The 20,645-nt window shown below is 29.8% G+C and overlaps 2 protein-coding genes across 4 annotated transcripts in view; one reads left to right on the forward strand and one right to left on the reverse strand.

Annotated features, from left to right (window-relative positions):
* The first annotated feature begins 61 nt into the window (after positions 1-61).
* Positions 62-7,290, forward strand: LOC135131061 (juvenile hormone epoxide hydrolase 1-like). 2 transcript variants are annotated; one of them, XM_064058586.1, is made up of 4 exons: positions 62-265; positions 5,810-6,548; positions 6,597-6,831; positions 7,017-7,290. In XM_064058586.1, exons 1-4 carry the CDS (start codon positions 83-85, stop codon positions 7,234-7,236), a joined length of 1,377 nt encoding a protein of 458 aa, XP_063914656.1. In that variant the 5' UTR covers positions 62-82; the 3' UTR covers positions 7,237-7,290. The 2 variants fall into 2 exon arrangements, with proteins under 2 accessions (XP_063914656.1, XP_063914655.1); XM_064058585.1 differs by lacking the exon at positions 62-265 and adding an exon at positions 5,190-5,721.
* Positions 7,291-16,616: 9,326 nt separating this feature from the next.
* Positions 16,617-20,645, reverse strand: part of LOC135130879 (thiamine transporter 1-like) — a 47,420-nt gene continuing 43,391 nt past the window's right edge. For both annotated transcript variants that reach the window (XM_064058328.1, XM_064058329.1), the window contains exons 3-4: positions 17,521-17,725; positions 16,617-17,467 (exon numbers count right to left, since the gene is read on the reverse strand). In XM_064058328.1, the coding sequence (XP_063914398.1) occupies positions 16,713-17,467; positions 17,521-17,725 (960 nt within the window). In that variant the 3' untranslated portion in view covers positions 16,617-16,712. The remainder of the gene's footprint in view (positions 17,468-17,520; positions 17,726-20,645) is intronic.

A 20,645-nucleotide genomic window follows, 5' to 3' on the forward strand; every position in this document is an offset into this window, starting at 1 on the left:
TTCGTGACTTAAAAGATTATACAGTGGAATTAGATTAAACTGTTAAGCGGGTTTATACACACAATTTTATTCATAAATAAACATGGGCGCAGTGCGTAAACTACTGGTGCTTATCGCTGTATTATTCGTATTTGTGGGACACAAAATAAACAATTTATTGCAACCTCGGCCTCCGCCTAAATTAGAAGAGACATGGTGGGGTGATGGAGATCCGTGGAGACAAGATACATCAATCCGTCCTTTCAAAATCAATGTGTCCGAGCAAGTTAGTATATTATTTAAACTAATTTTGTGATAACGGTGCAGCTTTTAACAAAAAACTGAAAATTCTAGACGTTTTAACGCTCATCATATTTTCTACATTTTAGATAGGATTTATTCGGCAAACTTTTGAGGTGACGTCATCAATTTTTTGGAGGGGACAAGCAAATATATTTTGAATAAAAACTTATCATGCTTATCGTAACTGTAAACCATCTGCAAGATTTCAAAGCATTCGGTTTTGCAGATTCCAAATTAATGTCAAAATGTTATTTCCTAATTTTTATTTATTTTTTTTTTCCAAAAATCTGGACGTTTCGGGTAAAATTTCAATTCGGAGTAATAAACTACATGCGTGAGACTGTTATTTGATACAATTGAAAACCCATTTACTAAGTACATTTTACCAGAGAACATAGAGAAGCGTCATAGTTTAAATTAAATGACGGTTGAGGACTCCTCGACTTATGTTGGCAACAGTGTTTGTTTCTAACTAGAAATAAAATTAACTAGAAAAAATGTCATCATATTTTTAACAACGCGTTTTGCTTTGGACAAATTCAGGCCAATGTCGACTCTAAGCGTTCGGAAACGATTTGATTTATAAGCCATGATCCGTGATCTCATACACATCCTAACCGGTTTCGACCATAATTTCTGCTGTTTCAACTTTCGAATTCTCAGATTTTCGAAATTTTAGTTTGGGGACTTTTCAGTTTACTCCTATTTATTTTTCAATTTTTTGATTTTTCGATTTCTCAATTTTTCGATTCTTTAGATGATCAATTTTTGGAGATTTCAGTTTTGGGATTTTTCAGTTTTTCGATTCGTCAGTTTTTCTTTCATTTTTCAGTTTTTCGATATTTCAGTTTTGGGATTTTTCAATATTTCTGTTCGACTTTTCCATTTTTGACTTCTGGGTTTTTCGATGTGTCAACTTTTTACTTTTTCGATTTTTAAATTTTAGGTTTCTCAATTTTTTGGTATTTTAATTTTTCAATATTTAAAATTTTACATTTTTCGATTTCTCGATTTTTCAGTTCAGCTCTTCCATATTTCAATTTTTCAAATGTATGGATTTCTTAATCTTTCGACTTTTCGACTTCATGGTTTTAGATTTTCTGTCTTCAATTGTCGTTTCAAATTTTTCGATTTTTCAATGTTTTGATTTCCCGATTTAGTTTCCCATTTTTATTTTTTATTTTATTTTTCAGTTTTTCGATATTTCAGTTTTGGGATTTTTAAATATTTCGATTCTTCAATTTTTGACTTTTATAAACTCTTTATTTGTCGATTTTTCAATTAATTGATTTTTCAGGTTTTTTGGTTTTTCAATTTTTCTATTTTTTGAGGTTTCATTTTTTCAATTTCACTTTTTTGATTTTTCAATTTTTTCATTTCTCAGTTTTTGGACATTTCACTTTTGGGAATTTTCAGTTTACTTATTATTCAATATTTCCATTTTTTTAAGGTTTCTATTTTTTGATTTCACTTTTTCGATTTTCGATTTTTCAGTTTTTAGATATTTCAGTTTTAGGATTTTTCAATTCTTCGGCTTTCGGCTTTTCTATTTTGCCTTCTGGATTTTTCGATGTGTCTACCTTTTTACTTTTTCGATTTTTCAATTTTTGGATTTTTAAATTTTAGATTTTTCAACCCTTTCCAACATTTCTTAATCTTTCGATTTTTCGACTTCCTGGTTTTAAATGTTCTGTTTTTCAATTTTTCGATTTGTTAATTTTTCATTCCCGATTTATCGAGATTTGATTGTTCTGGTTTCCGATTTATCATTTTGTCAATTTTTTATTTTGGCCTAATTCGGTTTCTTAGTTTTTCCAGTTTTCCATTTTTTCGTTTTCTGATTTTTCTGCTTTTCCAATTTTTCAACTTTTAACTTTTTGTTTGTCGATTTCTCTATTTTTCGATTTTTCGACTTCATCACTTTTCGATTTTTCGTTCTTTGGATCTTTCAATCTCTCAATTTTTCAATTTTTCGAATTTTTAAGTTTTTTGATTTCTCGATTTATCGAGATTTGGATTTTTCAATATTTTGATTGTCAATTTCTCAATTTATAAATTGTTCAATTTTTAACTTTGTTCGACTTTTCGACTCCATTTGACATTTAGTAACTGTCAATGTTTCTATTTTTCAATTAATCGATGTTTTGATTTTCCCATTTCTTGACTTTCGAGGGTTTCGATATTCTTGTTCAATTCTTCAATGTTTCGATTTTTCAGGTTTTTGATTTTTTATTTTTTAATTTTTTTAAGGTTTCAATCTTTCTACTTCACTTTTTGGATTTTTCTATTGCTCAATTTTTCAGGTTTTCCATTTTACGGTTTTTCTTTCATTTTTCAGTTTTTCGATAGTTCAGTTTTGGGATTTCTCAATATTTCGACTCTTCGACCTTTCGATTTTTGACTCCTGGATTTTTCGATATGTCGATTTTTCAGTTTTTCGATTTTTCAATTTTTCGATTTTTAAATTTTAGATTTTTTAATTTTTAAAATTCTAGATTTTTGGATCTCCCGTTTTTTCATTTCAGTTCTTCGATATTTCAATTTTTCAAGTTTTCGAATTTTTCAAATGTTTCGATTTCTTAATCTCTTCATTTTTCCACTTCCCGGTTTTAGATTTTCTGTTTTTCAATTGTCGTTTTTTCAATTTTTCGATTTTTAAATTTTAGATTTTTGAGTTTTTTGATATTTTAATTTTTCAATATTTAAAATTTTAGATTTTTCGATTTCCCGATTTTTCATTTCAGTTCTTCGATATTTCAGTTTTTCAAGTTTTCGAATTTTTCAAATGTTTTGATTTCTTAATCAATTGATTTTTCGACTTCCCGGTTTCAGATTTTCTGTTTTTCAATTTTGTCGTTTTTTCAAATTTTCGAATTTTTAATTTTTCAAATTTGACTTTTATAAACTGTCAGTTTTTCGATTTTTCAATTAATGGATGTTTTGATTTTCCCATTTCTTGACTTTCGAGTGTTTCGATATTCTTGTTCAATTCTTCAATTTTTCCATTTTTCAGGTTTTTGATTTTTTATTTTTTTAAGGTTTCAATTTTTCGACTTCACTTTTTGGATTTTTCTATTGCTCAATTTTTCGACTTTTTAGGTTCTCAGTTTTTGGATATTTCAGTTTTCGGATTTTTCAATATTTTGATTCTTCGACTTCGATTTTTGGCTTCTGGAGTTTTCGATGTGTCGATTTTTTTACTTTTTCGATTTTTCAATTTTTCGATCGTTTAATCTTTCGATTTTTCGACTTCCTGGTTTTAGATTTTCTGTTTTCAATTGTTTTAAATTTTTCGATTTTTCAATGTTTTGATTTCCCAATTTAGTTTCCCATTTTTAGTTTTTCTTTCATTTTTCAGTTTTTCGATATTTCAGTTTTGGGATTTTTCAATATTTCGATTCTTCGACTTTTCGATTTTTGACTCCTGGATTTCGACTTTTTTACTTTTTCGATTTTTCAATTTTTCCATTTTTAAATTTTAGATTTTTTAATTTTTAAAATTTTAGATTTTTCGGTTTCTCGATTTTTCATTTCAGTTCTTCGATATTTCAATTTTTCAAGTTTTCGAATTTTTCAAATGTTTCGATTTCTTAATCTCTTGATTTTTCGACTTCCTGGTTTTAGATTTTCTGTTTTTCAATTGTCATTTTGTCAAATTTTCGATTTTTTAATTTTTCAAATTTGACTTTTATTAGCTCTCAATTTTTCGATTTTTCAATTAATCGATGTTTTGATTTTCCCATTTCTTGACCTTCGAGTGTTTCGATTTTCCTGTTCTTCAATTCTTTAATTTTTTGATTTTTCAATTTTTCGATTTTTTAAGGTTTTTATTTTTCGACTTCACTTTTTTGATTTTTCGATTTTTCAGCTTTTAGATATTTCAGTTTAAGCATTTTTCAATTCTTCGGCTTTTCTATTTTTGCCTTCTAGATTTTTCGATGTATCCACCTTTTTACTTTTTCGATTTTTCAATTTTTGAATTTTTAAATTTTAGATTTTTCCAACTTTTTTCAATATTTCTTAATCTTTCGATTTTTCGACTTTCTGGTTTTATGTTGTGTTTTTCAATTTTTCGATTTGTTAATTTTTCATTCCCGATTTATCGAGATTTGGTTGTTCAGGTTTTCAATTTATGATTTTTTCAATTTTTTATTGTGGCCCATTTCGGTTTCTCAGTTTTTCCAGTTTTCCATTTTTCGTTTTTTGATTTTTCCGCTTTTCCAATTTTTCAACTTTTAACTTTTTGTTTGTCGATTTGTTTATTTTTCGATTTTTCAACTTCATCACTTTTCGATTTCTCGGTCTTTTGATCTTTCAATCTCTCAATTTTTCAATTTTTCGAAATTTTAAGTTTTTTGATTTCTCTGATTTTTCAATATTTTAATTGTCAATTTCTCAATTTATAAATTGTTCAATTTTTAACTTTTCGATTTTTCGATTTTGATCTATTTCGGTTTCTCGATTGTTCCGACTTTTCGACTCCACGATTTCTTGATCTTTTGATTTTTCGATTTCTCAGTTTTTCGATGTTTCGATTTTTCAGTTATCCAATTTTTTAAATTTTAGAAGTTTCGAATTCTCGATTTTTCGTTATACGAAACGGGAGACCTATTTCTTCGTCCTCTAGAGAGTCGGCCGACGGACTCGATTACAATACTTTCTTTGCTTACGCTCGGGAAGTAAAAATATTAGAATGAATTTGAAGCAATGATAAAATAGTACGTACATTTTTAATCCAAGAACTATGGAACTCCAAATCTACCAGTTTCTAAATGTAATAATCGACACAATAGCGTTCGTTCTTCGGCATGACTTGCATAAGATCGAATTCGTATTATCAATTGTGTAACAGATGGTATTAAATAACTACTTATTTAAAAAATGCTACTCATCACCGTCGTGTCACTTTCATTTAGTATCTCCTGATTCACACGTCGCAAAGTTCAAATAAAGTACTCACAAACAAAGATATAATCAAAAAAAACCGCATCATAGTCCAAAGTACCTACCTTCGAATCAAATTTAAACCTCCACAACCAAAATATTGCACATTTAAATTCCAATCTGGATAAAAAATAAACAATGTTTCACTTATCGGCTATAACAAACAGAGTAAAATAAGCGTTTTAATTGGTTGTCGGTCCTTCTCGTTCTTTCTCGTCACGTATCTAATCGTTACTTAGTTCCACTTTAAAATAATAGCTTGTGTACAAATTTCGCATTTACAATAAACGAAAAAGTGCAGTCGGTACGAACATGGGTGCTCTAGGAAAATTGTTTATAATTTTCGCCGTGTTGGTAATTTTCGTGGGATATAGACTGAACAATTTGCTGCAACCATCGCCGCCCCCAAAACTGGAAGAGAAGTGGTGGGGTCGTGGAGATCCCGCGGGAGAAGATAAATCAATTCGGACTTTTAAAGTCCACGTTGCCGATGAGGTTTGCATTTATTTGATTTTTGTTGTGTTGTGCTTCTGGTTTAAGGGAAGTTCAGTCTGATAACGCCTCCAATTCTTGCTCCTTATAGGTACTGAAAGACCTCAAGTACCGCCTAAGCCACGCCCGCCCCTTCACCCCGCCCCTCGAAGGCATCCAACAACAATACGGCATGAACACCAACCTCCTCAAAGAAATCGTGGACTTCTGGACAACCAAGTACAACTGGCGCGAGCGCGAGAAACTCTTCAACCAGTACCCCCAGTACCTCACCAGTATCCAAGGTCTCGATATCCACTACATCCACGTTAAACCCAAAGGCACCAACCTGAAGGTAGTACCCTTGCTCATGCTGCACGGCTGGCCGGGGTCCGTCCGGGAATTCTTCGACGTCATCCCTCTATTAACCACCCCTCAAACCGACAAGAACTTCGTGTTCGAGGTCATCGTGGCCGCGATTCCCGGGTACGGGTTCTCGCAGCCTGCGGTACGACCAGGTTTGAGTCCCGCTCATGCTGCTATGATTTTCAAGAACTTGATGAAGCGGTTAGGGTTTGACAGGTTCTACATACAAGGGGGCGACTTCGGGGCTATAATTTTACAGAATTTGGCGGTGTTGTACCCCGAGGTGGTACTAGGGTTTCATTCGAATATGTGTACGGTGTATACGCCGTTGAGTTACTTGAAGACGATGGTGGGGGCGGTTTGGCCTACGTTGTTTACGAAGGCGGAGCACGTGGAGAGGGTGTATCCATTGTGGGAGAGTTTTGTGCATAGGTTGCGAGAAACTGGGTACTTGCATCTGCAGGCGACGAAACCGGATACGCTTGGTACTTTTTCGTGAGTACTTTGATAGGGTGTAACGCGAATTTTTCTAGGGGTTGCTTTGAATGATTCTCCGGTGGGTCTAGCGGCTTACATTTTGGAGAAGTTTACCACTGGGACTAATATTAGTCATCAAAGTCGGGAAGACGGGGGCTTGAAGCAGTACTACGATTACGCTGACCTTCTGGATAATGTGATGCTGTACTGGATCACGGGGTCTATGCCGACTGCAGTACGACTATACTCGGAAACGTTTAACAAAAATTTCATGTCGCTGGGAACTGGGAGGTATTTAAAGCGTTGTTATCTTGTTTAATAAACTAAGGAATTAGAGTTGACCTTGTTTGTAAAAATTAGTTCGTAATTTTATTGTGTACTATACTACAAACGTGTCACAATATGACATTTCCAAAACAAAAATACCAACTGATTCTTTTCGTTGGAACGCTTCATATTTTCGAAATTTTTTTTAGAATGCCAGTTCAAGTTCCTTCTGCATGTGCGCGATTCCGGAACGACTTCTACACATCCGATGGTCTGTTGAAGGAAATTTTCCCGAATCTGCTCCATTTGTCTGACCACGAAGGAGGGCATTTTGCGGCTTTCCAGGTGCCTGACGTGTTCAGCAGAGATGTTTTCGTAGCTATTGAGAAGTTTGAAAATTTTAATTCAAATTTAGGCGCGAAGGCGTAGGTTTTTAAATAATGTACGTGTTTTTATTTTCCCAATAAAGTATTTTTTAATTAATTTGGCTTATATAAAAACCCATTTTACCATCTTAAAAACAAGGTACTAGCCCCGCCCACCCACCCTCTCTTTGCTTAGAGAGTATGTCATTTGCCAAAATAATTTTTATCTTAGCAGGTACTAGCTAAGAAAAAACCATTAAAGCATGACCAACTAAACACTAGAGATGTTCAAACTTCTTGTCTTGTGCATATAACTAAGCTCGTAATATTTCCAAATTTTTTGTAAAAGTTAGTCGTCAGTTCTTGCTAAGATAAAACTGATTTTGGCAATAACATAATCCCTAAGATAAGAGCGGGTGGGTGGGCGTTACTAGTACCTGCTAAGATAAAACTGATTTTGGCAAGAGATATCCTCAAAGAAAAGAGAGGGTGGGTGGGCGGGGCTAATACCTGCTAAGATAAGAATGACTTTAGCAAATGGCGTAGTATCTGCTCAAAAATCTAAAGATTCGAAACATTAAAATTAAAAATCGAAAGTCGAAAAATCGAAAATCCAAGTTCCTTTTTAGTTTTTCAATTTTTCGATTTTTAAAAATTTTTCATTGTTCAATCTCGACTTTTCAATTTTTAGGTTTATTGATTTTTTTTCATTTTAAAATTTTCCATTTTTCAATGTTTCACTTTTGCATTTTTTTCGATTTTTCGACTTCTCGACTTCTGGATCTTTTTTGTCAGTGTTCTTGAGTTTTTCGATGATCTGATTTTTGATTGTTCGGTTTTTCGATTTCTCGGCTTTTCAATTTTCCAATTTTTGGATATTTCAATTTTTCAGTTTTTCGATTCTTTAAGTTTCAGATTTTTCAAATTTTGGATTTTCCATTTTTCGACTTCGATTTTTAACATTTATGTTTTGAATTTTTCAATTTTTGAGCAGATACTAATCCGAAAATTAAAGAATCGAAATACCGAAAAATCCCAAAAATTGAAATTACGAAAAATTGAAAAATGAAAGGAAAATTGAAAAATTGAAAAATGCCAGAAATGAATCATCGAAAAATTGGGAAATTGAAAAAACGAAATCAGAAAAGTCGAGAGAACGAAAAATCGAAAAATTAAAATACGTAACCAAAAACTAAAAAATCTCGAAATTTAAAAATGTTGAAAAATTGAGAAATCGAAAACTTAAAAAATTAAGAAATCTAGAAATAGAGAAGTTGAGAAATTTTAATAATAAATTAACCAAGATGTCAAGAAATCGACATCAAAAAATCGTAAATTCAAAATGTTAAAAAACTGAAAAATTGAAGAATCTGAAATTTAAAAATCGAAAAATAAAAAATCCAAAACTGAAAAATTGAGAAATTGTCAAAATTCAGTGAGGAAAAATCCGGAAATTGAAACATGGAAAAATCGAGCCAAAATCAAAAAGTTGAACACTGAAAGAAAAGTTTTATAAAAAAAAACCGAAACATCGAAAAACTGAAATAACCGAAAAGTTTAAATATTCCAAAAAATATAACATCGAAGAATTGACAAATCGAGAAATCAAAAATCTAAAATTTTAAAAATTGAAAAATTACAATGTCGAAAATTCGAAAAATTCAAGAATCGAAAAATCGGAAAATTCCAAAACTGAAATTACGAAAAAATGAAAAATGAAAAGGAAAATTGAAGAATTGGAGAATCGAAAAATCCCAAAATTGAAAAATCGAAAAATTTAGAAATTGAAAAATCGGAATCCAAAAAGTCGGAAGATCAAAAAATGGAAAAATTAAAATAAACAAAAACTGATAAATCCCCACGTTTAAAAATCTTGAAAAACTGAGAAATTTGAAAATAGAAAAGTTTTCGAAATTTTAGTAAATGAATTTCAAGAAATCACAAAATCGAAAAACTGAAAATTAAAAAAAAAATTTTAAAATCGAAAAATTGAAAATTTAAAAATTCTAAAAATGTAAATTCGAAATATTGAAGAACTGAAAAATCAAAAAATCGACAAATCCAGAAAACGAAAAATTTAAAATTTTAAAATTGAAAACCCGCGGAGGATACCTCGTTTGCCAAAATCAGTCTTGACAGATTCTAGCAGGGTGAGTGGGTGTGACTAGTATCCGGTCAAAAATTGAAAAATTCAAAACATAAAAGTTAAAAATCGAAAAGTCGAAAAAACGAAAATCCAAAATTTGAAAAATCCAAAAATTAAAGAATCGAAAACTGAAAAATTGAAATATCCAAAAATTGGAAAATTTAAAAGCCGAAAAAGCGTAATTTCGAACAATCAAAAATCGAATCATCGAAAAACTCAAGAACAAAGACAAAAAAGATCTAGCAAGGGAAGTCGAGAAGTCGAAAAATCGAAAAAAATGCAAAAGTGAAACATTGAAAAATGGAAAATTTTAAAATGAAAAAAATCGATAAATCTAAAAACTGAAGTCGAGATTGCACAAAGAAAAATTTTTAAAAATCGGAAAATTCAGAAACTAAAAAATCAAAAACTGAGAAGTCGACAAATCGAAAGATCGAGATTGAAACATCAAAAATTGAAAAGTTAAAATATCGCAAATTCCAAAAATTTAAAAATCGAAAAATTCAAGAATCGAAATAACGAAAAATCACAAAAATTTAAATTACGAAAAATTGAAAAATGAAAGGAAAATTGAAGAACTGAAAAATACCAGAAGTGAAACATCGAAAAATTGGGAAATTGAAAAAACCAAATCGGAAAAGTCGAGAGAAGGAAAAATCGAAAATTTAAAATACGTAACCAAAAACTGAAAAATCTCGAAATTTAAAAATGTTTAAAAATTGAGAAATCGAAAACTTAAAAAATTGAGAAATCTAAAAATAGAGAAGTTGAGAAATTTTAATAATCAATTAGCTAAGACGTCAAGAAATCGACATCAAAAAATCGTAAAATCGAAGAATGTAAAATTTAAAAATCGAAAATTGAAAAATAAAAAAAATTGTACAATTGAAAAATCGAAATATTAAAAAATTAAAAAATCAAAAACTGAAAAATTGAGAAATTGTCAAAATTTAATGACGAAAAATCAGGAAACTGAAACATGGAAAAGTTGAAAAATCGCAAAGTCGAAAAATTGAAACATCAAAAGATCCAGAAATCGAAGTTGAGAAGTCGAAAAATCGAGCCATTGAACAGGCCAACATCGATAAGTTGAACACTGAAAAAAGAAAAGTTTTATAATAAAAAACCGAAACATCCAAAAACTGAAATAACCGAAAAATTGAAAAAAGGAAAAATCTAAAATTTAAATATTCCAAAAAAAATAACATCGAAGAATGAAAAATTGCCAAATCGGGAAATCAAAAAATCTAAAATTTTAAAAAATGATAAATTACAATGTCGGAAATTCGAAAAATTGAAAAATAGAAATATCGAAAAATTCCAGAACTGAAATTACGAAAAAAAGAAAAATGAAAATTGAAGAATTGGAGAATCGAAAAATCGAAATCCAAAAAGTCGAAACATCAAGAAATGGAAAAATTAAAATAGACAAAAACTGATCAATACCCACGTTTAAAAATTTTGAGAAACTGAAAAAAAAGTAAAATTTAAAAAATCGAAAAATTGAAAATTTAAAAATTCTAAAAATGTAAAATCGAAATATCGAATAACTAAAAAATCAAAAAATCCAGAACACGAAAAAACTAAAATTTAAAAATTGAAAAACTGAGAAATCGAAAATCCAAATTTTGAATAATTGGAAACTTGAAGAATCGAAAAACGGGAAAATTGAGAATTTGGTCAAATTCCAAAATAAAGATGACAAAACATTGGGGAATCGAAAAATTGAACAATCGAAACATTGAAAAACTGGAAAATTGAAAAGCACAAAAGTCGAAAAATCGAAAAAACGAGAAATCTTACAAACGAAGCATCGAAAAATTCAAAAACGGACACAACTAGAAGTCGAAAAATTAAGAAATCGAAATTGGCTGAAATCGAAAGACGAAAAATACCAAAACTGAAATTACAAAAAAATGAAAAATGAAAAGAAAAATTGAAGAATTGGAGAATCGAAAGATTGAAAAATCCAAAAAATGAAATATCGAAAAATTTAGAAACTGAAAAATCGAAATCCAAAAAGTCGAAAGATCAAAAAACGGAAAAATTAAAATAGACAAAAACTGAACCATCCCCAAGTTTAAAAATTTTGAAAAATTGAGAAATTTAAAAATAGAAAAGTTTTCGAAATTTTAATATAACTGAATTTCAAGAAATCACAAAATCGAAAAACTGAAAATTTAAAAAATGTAAAATTTAAAAAATCGAAAAATTGAAAATTTAAAAATTCTAAAAATGTAAAATCGAAATATCGAAGAACTGAAAAATCAAAAAATCGCCAAATCCAGAAAACGAAAAATCTAAAATTTAAATATTCCAAAAAATGAAACATCGAAGAATGAAAAATCAAATAATCTAAAATTTTAAAAATCGAAAAATTAAAAAATCCAAAACTGAAAAATTGAGAAATTGTCAAAATTTAATGAGGAAAAATCCGGAAATTGAAACATGGAAAAATTGAAAAATCGAAACATCAAAAGATCCAGAAAGGGAAGTCGACAAGTCCAAAAATCGAAAAAATGCAAAAGTTAGAAATTGAAAAATGGAAAATTTTAAAATGAAAAAAAATCGATAAATCTAAAAATAGAAAAGTTGAGATTGAACAAAGAAAAATTTAAAAAAATCGAAAAATTGAGAAACTAAATAATCAAAAACTGAAAAGTCGACAGATCGAAAGATCGAGATTGAAACATCAAAAATTGAAAAATTAAAATATGGCAAATTCCACAAATTTAAAAATCGAAAAAATGAAGAATCGAAAAATACCAGAGGTGAAACATCGAAAAACTGGGAAATTGAAAAAACGAAATCAGGAAAGTCGAGAGAACGAAAAATCGAAAAATTAAAATACGTAACCAAAAACTGAAAAATCTCGAAATTTAAAAATGTTGAAAAATTGAGAAATCGAAAACTTAAAAAATTGAGAAATCTAAAAATAGAAAAGTTGAGAAATATTAATAATCAATTAACTAAGATGTCAAGAAATCGACATCAAAAAATCGTAAAATTGAAAAATATAAAATTTAAGTGGAAAATTGAAAAATAAAAAAAATGTTAAAATAAAAAAATGGCGCAATAGAAACATGGAAAAACTGAAGAATCAAAAATGAAAAATCGAAATGTTAAAAAATTGAAAAATTGGAGAATCTGAAATTTAAAACTCCAAAAATTAAAAAATCCAAAACTGAAAAATTGACAAATTGTCAAAATTTAATGACGAAAAATCCGGAAATTGAAACATGGAAAAATTGAAAAATCGAGCCAAAATCGAAAAGTTGAACACTGAAAAAAGAAAAATTTTATAATAAAAAACCGAAACAACGAAAAACTGAAATAACCGAAAAATTGAAAAACCGAAAAATCTAAAATTTAAATATTCCAAAAAAATGTCACATCGAAGTATGAAAAATCGATAAATCCAGAAATCAAAAAATCTAAAATTTTACAAATTGAAAAATTACAATATCGAAAATTCGAAAAATTGAAGAATCGAAATATCGAAAAATTCCAAAACTGAAATTACGAAAAAATGAAAAATGAAAAGGAAAATTGAAGAATTGAAGAATCGAAAAATCCCAAAAATGAAATATCGAAAAATTTAGAAATTGAAAAATCGAAATCCAAAAAGTCGAAAGATCAAAGAATGGAAAAATTAAAATAGACCAAAACTAAAAAATCCCCAATTGAATTGAAAAATTGAAGAATCGAAAAACGGGAAAATTGAGAATTTAATCAAATTCCAAAATAAAAATGACGAAACATTGGGGAATCGAAAAATTGAAGAATCGACACATTGAAAAACTGGAAAATTGAAAAGCAGAAAAGTCGAAAAAACGAAAAAACGAGAAATGTTACAATCGAAACATCGAAAAATTCAAAAACGGACAAAACTAGAATCGAAAAATTAAGAAATGGGAATTGGCTAAAATCGAACAATTAAAAATTGAAAATTTCGACATGAAAAAAAATCGATAAATCGAAAAATCGAAAAATTAAACAATAAAAATTTAAAACATCGAAATCGCAATAAATGGAAACATCGAAAAATTGAAAAATCGAAAAACTGAAAAACCGAAAAATCAAAATCCGAGAAGTCAAAAAATCGAAAGATCGAGAAACCGAAATGTCAGAAATTGAAAAATACCAAAACTAAAATTACGAAAAAATGAAAAATAAAAAGGAAAATTGAAGAATTGGAGAATAGAAAAATCGAAAAATACCAAAAATGAAATATCGAAAAATTTAGAAATTGAAAAATCGTAATCCAAAATTCGAAAGTTCTAAAAATGGAAAAATTAAAACAGACAAAAACTGATAAATTCCCCCGTTTAAAAATTTTGAAAAATTGATAAATTTAAAAATAGAAAAGTTTTCGAAATTTTAATAATTGAAATTCAAGAAATCACAAAATCGAAAAACTGAAAATAAAGAAAATGTAAAATTTAAAAAACCGAAAAATTGAAAATTTAAAAATTCTAAAAATGCAAAATCGAAGAACTGAAAAATCAAAAAACCGACAAATCCAGAACACGAAAAATCTAAAATTTAAAAATTGAAAAACTGAGAAATCGAAAATACAAAATTTGAATAATTGGAAAATTGAAGAATCTAAAAACGGGAAAATTGAGAATTTGGTCAAATTCCCAAATAAAGAAGACGAAACATTGGGGAATCGAAAAATTGAAGAATCGAAACATTAAAAAACTGGAAAATTGAAAAGCAGAAAAGTCGAAAAATCGAAAAAACGAGAAATTCTAAAAATGTAAAATCGAAATATTGAAGGACTAAAAAAATCAAAAAAATCGACAAATCCAGAAAACGAAAAATCTAAAATTTAAAAATTGAAAAACTGAGAAATCGAAAATCCAAAATTTGAATAATCGGAAAATTGAAATACCCAAAAAATGAAAAATAGAAAAGCCGAAAAATGGAAAAACCGAACAATCAAACATCGAATTATCGAAAAACTCAAGAACACTGAGAAATCGAAACATCAAAAGATCCAGAAAGCGAAGTCCAGAAGACGAAAAATCGAAAAAAATGCAAAAGTTAAACATTGAAAAAAGAAAAATTTTTAAAAATCTAAAAATTGAAAAACTAAAAAATTAAAAACTGAGAAGTCGACAAATCGAAAGATCAAAATTGAAACATCACAAATTGAAAAACCAAAATATGGGAAATTTCAAAAATTTGAAAATCGAAAATTAGAAAAATCGAAATAACGAAAATCCCAAAAATTGAAATTACGAAAAATTGAAAAATGAAAGGAAAATTGAAGAATTGAAAAATACCAGAAGGGAAACATCGAAAAATTAAAATTAAACTAATGTTGAAAAATGAGAAATCGAAAACTTAAAAAATCAAATCGTAAAATCGAAAATGTAAAATTTAAAAAATCGAAAATTGAAAAATAAAAAATTTTAAAAATAAAAAAATGGTACAATAGAACCATCGAAAAACTGAAGAATCAAAAATGAAAAATTGAAATATTAAAAAAAAGAAAAATTGAGGAATCTGAAGTTTAAAAATCGAAAAATTATAAAATTAAAAACTGAAAAATTGAGAAACTGTCAAAATTTAATGACGAAAAATCCCGAAATTGAAAAATCGAAAAGTCGAAAAATCAAAACATCTAAAGATCTAGAAATCGAAGTTGAGAAGTCGAAAAATCGAGCCAGTTGAATAGGCCAAAATCGAAAAATTGAACACTGAAAAAAGAAAAGCTTTATAGTAAAAAACCGAAACATCGAAAAACTGAAATAACCGAAAAATTGAAAAAATGAAAAATCTAAAATTTAAAAATTCCATACAATGTAACATCGAAGAATGAAAAATTGACAAATCGGGGAATCAAAAAATCTAAAATTTTAAAAATTGAAAAATTACAATGTCAAAAATTCGAAAAATTGAAGAATCGAAATATCGAAAAATTCCAAAACTGATATTACGAAAAAATGAAGAATAAAAAGGAAAATTGAAGAATCGACAAATCAAAAAATCCCAAAAATGAAATATCGAAAGATCAAAAACTGGAAAAACTAAAATAGACAAAAACTGAAAAATCCCCACGTTTAAAAATTTTTAAAAATTGAGATATTTAAAAAAAGAAAAGTGTTCGGAATTTTAATAATTGAATATTAAGAAATCACAAAATCGAAAAACTGAAAATTGAAAAAATGTCAAATTTAAAAAATCGGATAATTGAAAAATAAAAAAACTGACAAATCCAGAAAACGAAAAATATATAATTCAAAAATTGAAATACTGAGAAATCGAAAATTCAAAATTTGAGTAACTGGAACATTGAAATATCAAAGAGCTGAAAAAAAACGCCAAATCCAGAAAACAAAACATCTAAAATTTAAAAATTGAAGACCTACCCACCCTCTTTTCTTATAGGGTATCTCATTTGCCAAAATCAGTTTTATTTTAGCAGGTACTAGCCAAGAAAAATCCATTAAAGCCTAACCAACCAAACACTAGAGATGTTCAAAATTCCTGTCTTTTTGATCAATTTTTGTAAAAGTTAGTCATCAATATTTGCTACGATAAAACTGATTTTGGCAAATGAGATAGCCTCCAAGAAAAGATGGGCGGGTGGGCGGGGCTATATATAGTTTTGGAATCGGCATGTCAAGATCTACAACCCTGAATTTTTTGAGAAGTTTTAGACGACTTTTTCAAAAATGAAATATTCCACTATGTATTTCCGACGATTTTCGAAATTAAATGAAGCACATTTTCTTGTAGATTTCGGGTCGCAGAAATCACTTCCGGCCCCATTTCTGCGATAATTTCAACCGTTTTCGACAATCTCCATTGAAATATAAATTTCAAAAAATTTAATAGAAAAACTGAAATATCAAAATGCGAAAAGTCCAAAAAACGAAAGATCGAGAATTTAACCCCGAATGTTTCGAAAATGTTTCTCCGTGACCCTAAATGCGCGATTTTGGAATCTGCTATAACCCTGAATTTTTTGAGAATTTTTAGACGATTTTTAGTAGATAGAAGCAGATAGTTTAGTAAAAATATCTAATTTGTTATGCAAATTTTAACGAAGATTAGGGTCACTGATTATGTAAAATATAAAATAGATGTAGATCTCAAACAAAAGCAGACTTTACGTAATATTTATTTTGCCTAAAACTCACCCAAAGCGCCAATTTTGACTTTTTTAGGGCCTAAAACTCAGCTAAAAAGCCTATTTTGGATTTTTTAGCCTAAAATCCGCTCTTTAGTAACCATAGGGATCTTTTGGGGAAATCAAACTGTTCAAAAACAACAAAACACCTAAATTCAAAAACAGTCTTTAATAAACTTCTCAAAACAATTCAAAAACAACAACAATAATACTGCCTATAAAACTGTAAAACTACTAGAAAACTACCGAGTTATCCGTCAGCCTTGCGATAATCTCTCTTGGAACTCAACCAGGTGGCCAACCCTATCGCTATATACGCCACACTGATCGCTACATGATAAATCCCGTAGACGAAATACTGATCTCTCGGCGCCAACGCGAACCCCACCCCTTTCGTCACCACCAGCGCCGTCAAAATCGACTGAAACGCCAACGCCACAAACGTATTCATCCCGAAAACCAACCCATAGCTATCATCGCTGATGCACTTCGCGATCTCCGCACTCGCTATAGTGATCATGAAGTGGTACACAGCCCCGAACGCTATATAGCAAATGTAGCTCAAAATCACGTACTTCGTGCGAGACGTGTACAAAATAATGAACCCGCTGAGCAACGAACACACGGTCAAGGCGAGGTCCCCTTTGACCTTCCAGTCCACGCGCAGAATCCCGGCCAGAAGGGCGCCCATGAAGCCCAACACCGTCAAAACCGACTCCACCGCGCCGTTGTAAATGGGAGTGTTAGGGTCGTCTTGGATGTCGTTCCACAGGACTTGCATGTAGCACTGGACCTGGATGTAGCCGCAAGTGGACAGAGCCCACCACAGGGACCACTTCAAGACGTACTTGTTGGCGAAGGAGTCGACGAAGTGCTTCTTCATGAGGGCGAAGGCGCTGAAGACTTTGTGGGAGCAGCGTTGGCGGTATTCGATTTCGCGGTGGAAGTAGATGGTCTTGTGGACGGAAGGGAGGAAGAGGCTCCAGAAGGTGGCTGCGAGCATTGCTGTAAAGGGTGGTTAGATTTGCGATTTGGAGGGTTGATGAGGGGCTACTGACCTGCGAAGGTTATGTAGTTGAGGTCGCGGTAGTCCGCGCTTTCGAGGGATATGAGTAACTGGGCTATGATTCCTGAGATTGCTCGACCTGCCAAGATGGCGGCGCGGGTGTGCGAGGTTACCTGTTGGTAGTAGTCTTTGGGGACTTTTGCATAGATGTAGGTGTAGTAGGCGACTTCGGTTGCCATGAACGTCCCATAGAAGACCTGTAAAGACAATGTAAAATATATTTAAAGTAGATAACCAAAGGAAAAATGCCTCTCAGCAATAATAACAAGCTTTAACTTTAAGTGTTTGTATGACTTGAATGAGTTTATCACCTCAAAACAGAGGGCTAAAATTATTAATAAAGCCACAGTCGCATAAAATGTTCTAAATACCGAAAAAATGAAGAACAGAAAAATTGAAATATCCAAAAATTGTTAAATTGAAAAACCGAACAATCAAAAATAGAATCATCGAAAAATACAGATACATAAAAAATAAACATCAAAAGATCCAGAAAGCGAAGTTGACAAGTGGAAAAATCGAAAAGTTAAACACTGAAAAATTGAAAAAAAAAAATCAAAAACTGAGAAGTCAACAAATCGAAAGATCGAGATTGAAACATCAAACACTGAAAATTTAAAATATTGAAAATTCCAAAAATTGAAATTACGAAAAATTGAAAAATGAAAGGAAAATTGAAGAATCGAAAAATCCCAAAAGTGAAACATCGAAAAATTGGAAAATGGAAAAATCAAAATCAGAAAAGTCGAAAGAACGAAAAATCGGAAAAAGTATAATTTAAAAAAAAATAAATAAATAAATAAAATAAATAAAAAAATCGTACAATACAAATATCGAAAATCGAAAAACTGAAGAATCAAAAACTGAAAAATCGGGAACTTGCAACATGAAATAATTGGAAGATCGAAAAGTCGAAAAATCGAAACACCGAATAATGAAAAATCAAATCATCGAAAAATCGAAACTTCAAAAGATCCAGAAATCGAAGTTGAGAATTCGAAAAATTGAGCCGTTGAAATAAGCCAAAATCGAAAAGCAGACCACTGAAAAAAGAAAAATTTTATAATAAAAAACCGAAACATCGAAAAACTAAAATAACCGAAAAATTGAGAAACTGAAAAATCTAAAATTCAATTGGTCCAAAAATGTAACATCGAAGAATGAAAAATTGACAAATCGAAAAATCAAAAAATCTAATATTTTAAAAATTGAAAACTTACAATGTCGAAAATTTGAAAAATTGAAGAATCGTAATTTCGAAAAATTTCAAAACTGAAATTACGAAAAAATGAAAAATGAAAGGAAAATCGAAGAGTTGAAGAATCGAAAAATCCCAAAAATGAAATATCGAAAAATTTAGAAATTGAAAAATTAAAATAGCCAAAAACTGAAAAATCCCCAAGTTTAAAAATAGAAAAGTTTTCGAAATTTTAATAATTAAATTTCAAAAAATCGCAAAATCGAAAAACTGAAAATTCAAAAAATTTAAATTTAAAAAATTGAAAATTTAAAAATTCTAAAAATGTAAAATCGAAATATCGAAGAACCGAAAAATCAAAAAATCGACAAATCCAGACAACGGAAATTCTAAAATTTAAAAATTGAAGAATCGAAAAACAGGAAAATTGAGAAATTAGCGAATTCCAAAAAAGAAATGACGAAACATTGAAAAACTGGAAAATTGAAAAGCAGAAAAGTCGAAAAATCGAAAAAACGGGAAATATTACAATCGAAACATCGAAAAATTCAAAAACACAACTAGAAGTCGAAAAAATTAAGAAATCGAAATTGGGAAAAATCGAAAAATTGAAAATTTTGAAGTAAAAAAAAAACTGGATAAATCGAAAAATTGAAAAATCGAGAAATTAAACAATAAATAATTCTTGAATCATCAAGATCTCGATAAATGGAGAAATCAAAAGATGAGAGAGAGTGATAAATGAGAGAATGAGAGAGAGAATGATAAATTGGAGAATGAGAGCGAGAGTGATAAATGGGAGAATGAGAGAGTGATAAATGGGAGAATAAGAGAGAGAGTGATAAATGGGAGAATGAGAGAGAGAGAGAGTGATAAATGAGAGAATGAGAAAGAGTGATAAATGGGAGAATGAGAGAGAGTGATAAATGGCAGAATGAGAGAGAGAGAGTGATAAATGAGAGAATGAGAAAGAGTGATAAATGGAAGAATGTGGGAGAGAGTGATAAATGGGAGAATGAGAGGGAGTGATAAATGGAAGAATGAGGGAGAGTGATAAATGGGAGAATGAGAGAGAGAGTGATAAATGGGAGAATGAGAGAGAGTGATAAATGGGAGAATGAGAGGGAGTGATAAATCGGAGAATAAGAGAGAGCGATAAATGGGAGAATGAGAGAGAGCGATAAATGGGAGAATGAGAGAGAGATTGATAAATGGGAGAATGAGAGAGAGTGATAAATGGGAGAATGAGAGGGAGTGATAAATGGAAGAATGAGGGAGAGTGATAAATGGGAGAATGAGAGAGAGAGTGATAAATGAGAGAATAAGAAAGAGTGATAAATGGGAGAATGAGAGAGGAGAGTGATAAATGAGAGAATGAGAAAAATCGTAAAGTCGAAAAATCGTCAAGTCGAAAAATCAAACAATCGAAACTTCGAAAAATTCAAAAACAGACACATCGAGAAGTCGAAAAAATTAAGAAATCCAAATTGTCCAAAATCGAAAAATTAAAGATTGAAATTTTTGAAATTAAAAAAAAATCGATAAATCGAAAAATTAAAAAATCGGGAAATTAAACAATAAAAAATTTGAAACATCTCCATAAATGGACAAATAGAAAAATTAAAAAACTGAAAATCGAAAAGGTGAAAAACCTAAAATACAAAATCCGAGAAGGTCAAAAATCGAAAGATCGAGAAATCGAAACGGAAAAGTCTAAAATTTAAAAATTCAATAAAATGAAATATCGAAGAACTGAGAAATCTAAGAATTAAAAAATCAAAAAATTAAAAAATCCAAAAAATTTAACAATTCCAAAACTGAAACATCGAAAAATTGATAAAATAAAAAAAATGAAAAAACGAAGAATCGAATAGTCAAAAAACCGTCAAGTCGAAAAATCGAAAACCCGAGAAATCAAA

Source organism: Zophobas morio, unplaced genomic scaffold (genome assembly GCF_036711695.1).
Source record: "Zophobas morio isolate AGI-343-1 ecotype UQ-CSIRO unplaced genomic scaffold, CSIRO_AGI_Zmor_V1 ptg000018l, whole genome shotgun sequence".
NCBI classification, from domain to species: Eukaryota; Metazoa; Arthropoda; class Insecta; order Coleoptera; family Tenebrionidae; genus Zophobas; species Zophobas morio.

Bases quoted from the DNA above. Each gene is read 5' to 3' on its own strand.
- LOC135131061 (XM_064058586.1), top strand. From the start codon at position 83: ATGGGCGCAGTGCGTAAACTACTGGTGCTTATCGCTGTATTATTCGTA. The intron at 266-5,809 runs GTTAGTATATTA...TGCTCCTTATAG, and splicing joins AAATCAATGTGTCCGAGCAA to GTACTGAAAGACCTCAAGTA. The intron at 6,832-7,016 runs GTATTTAAAGCG...AATTTTTTTTAG, and splicing joins ATGTCGCTGGGAACTGGGAG to AATGCCAGTTCAAGTTCCTT.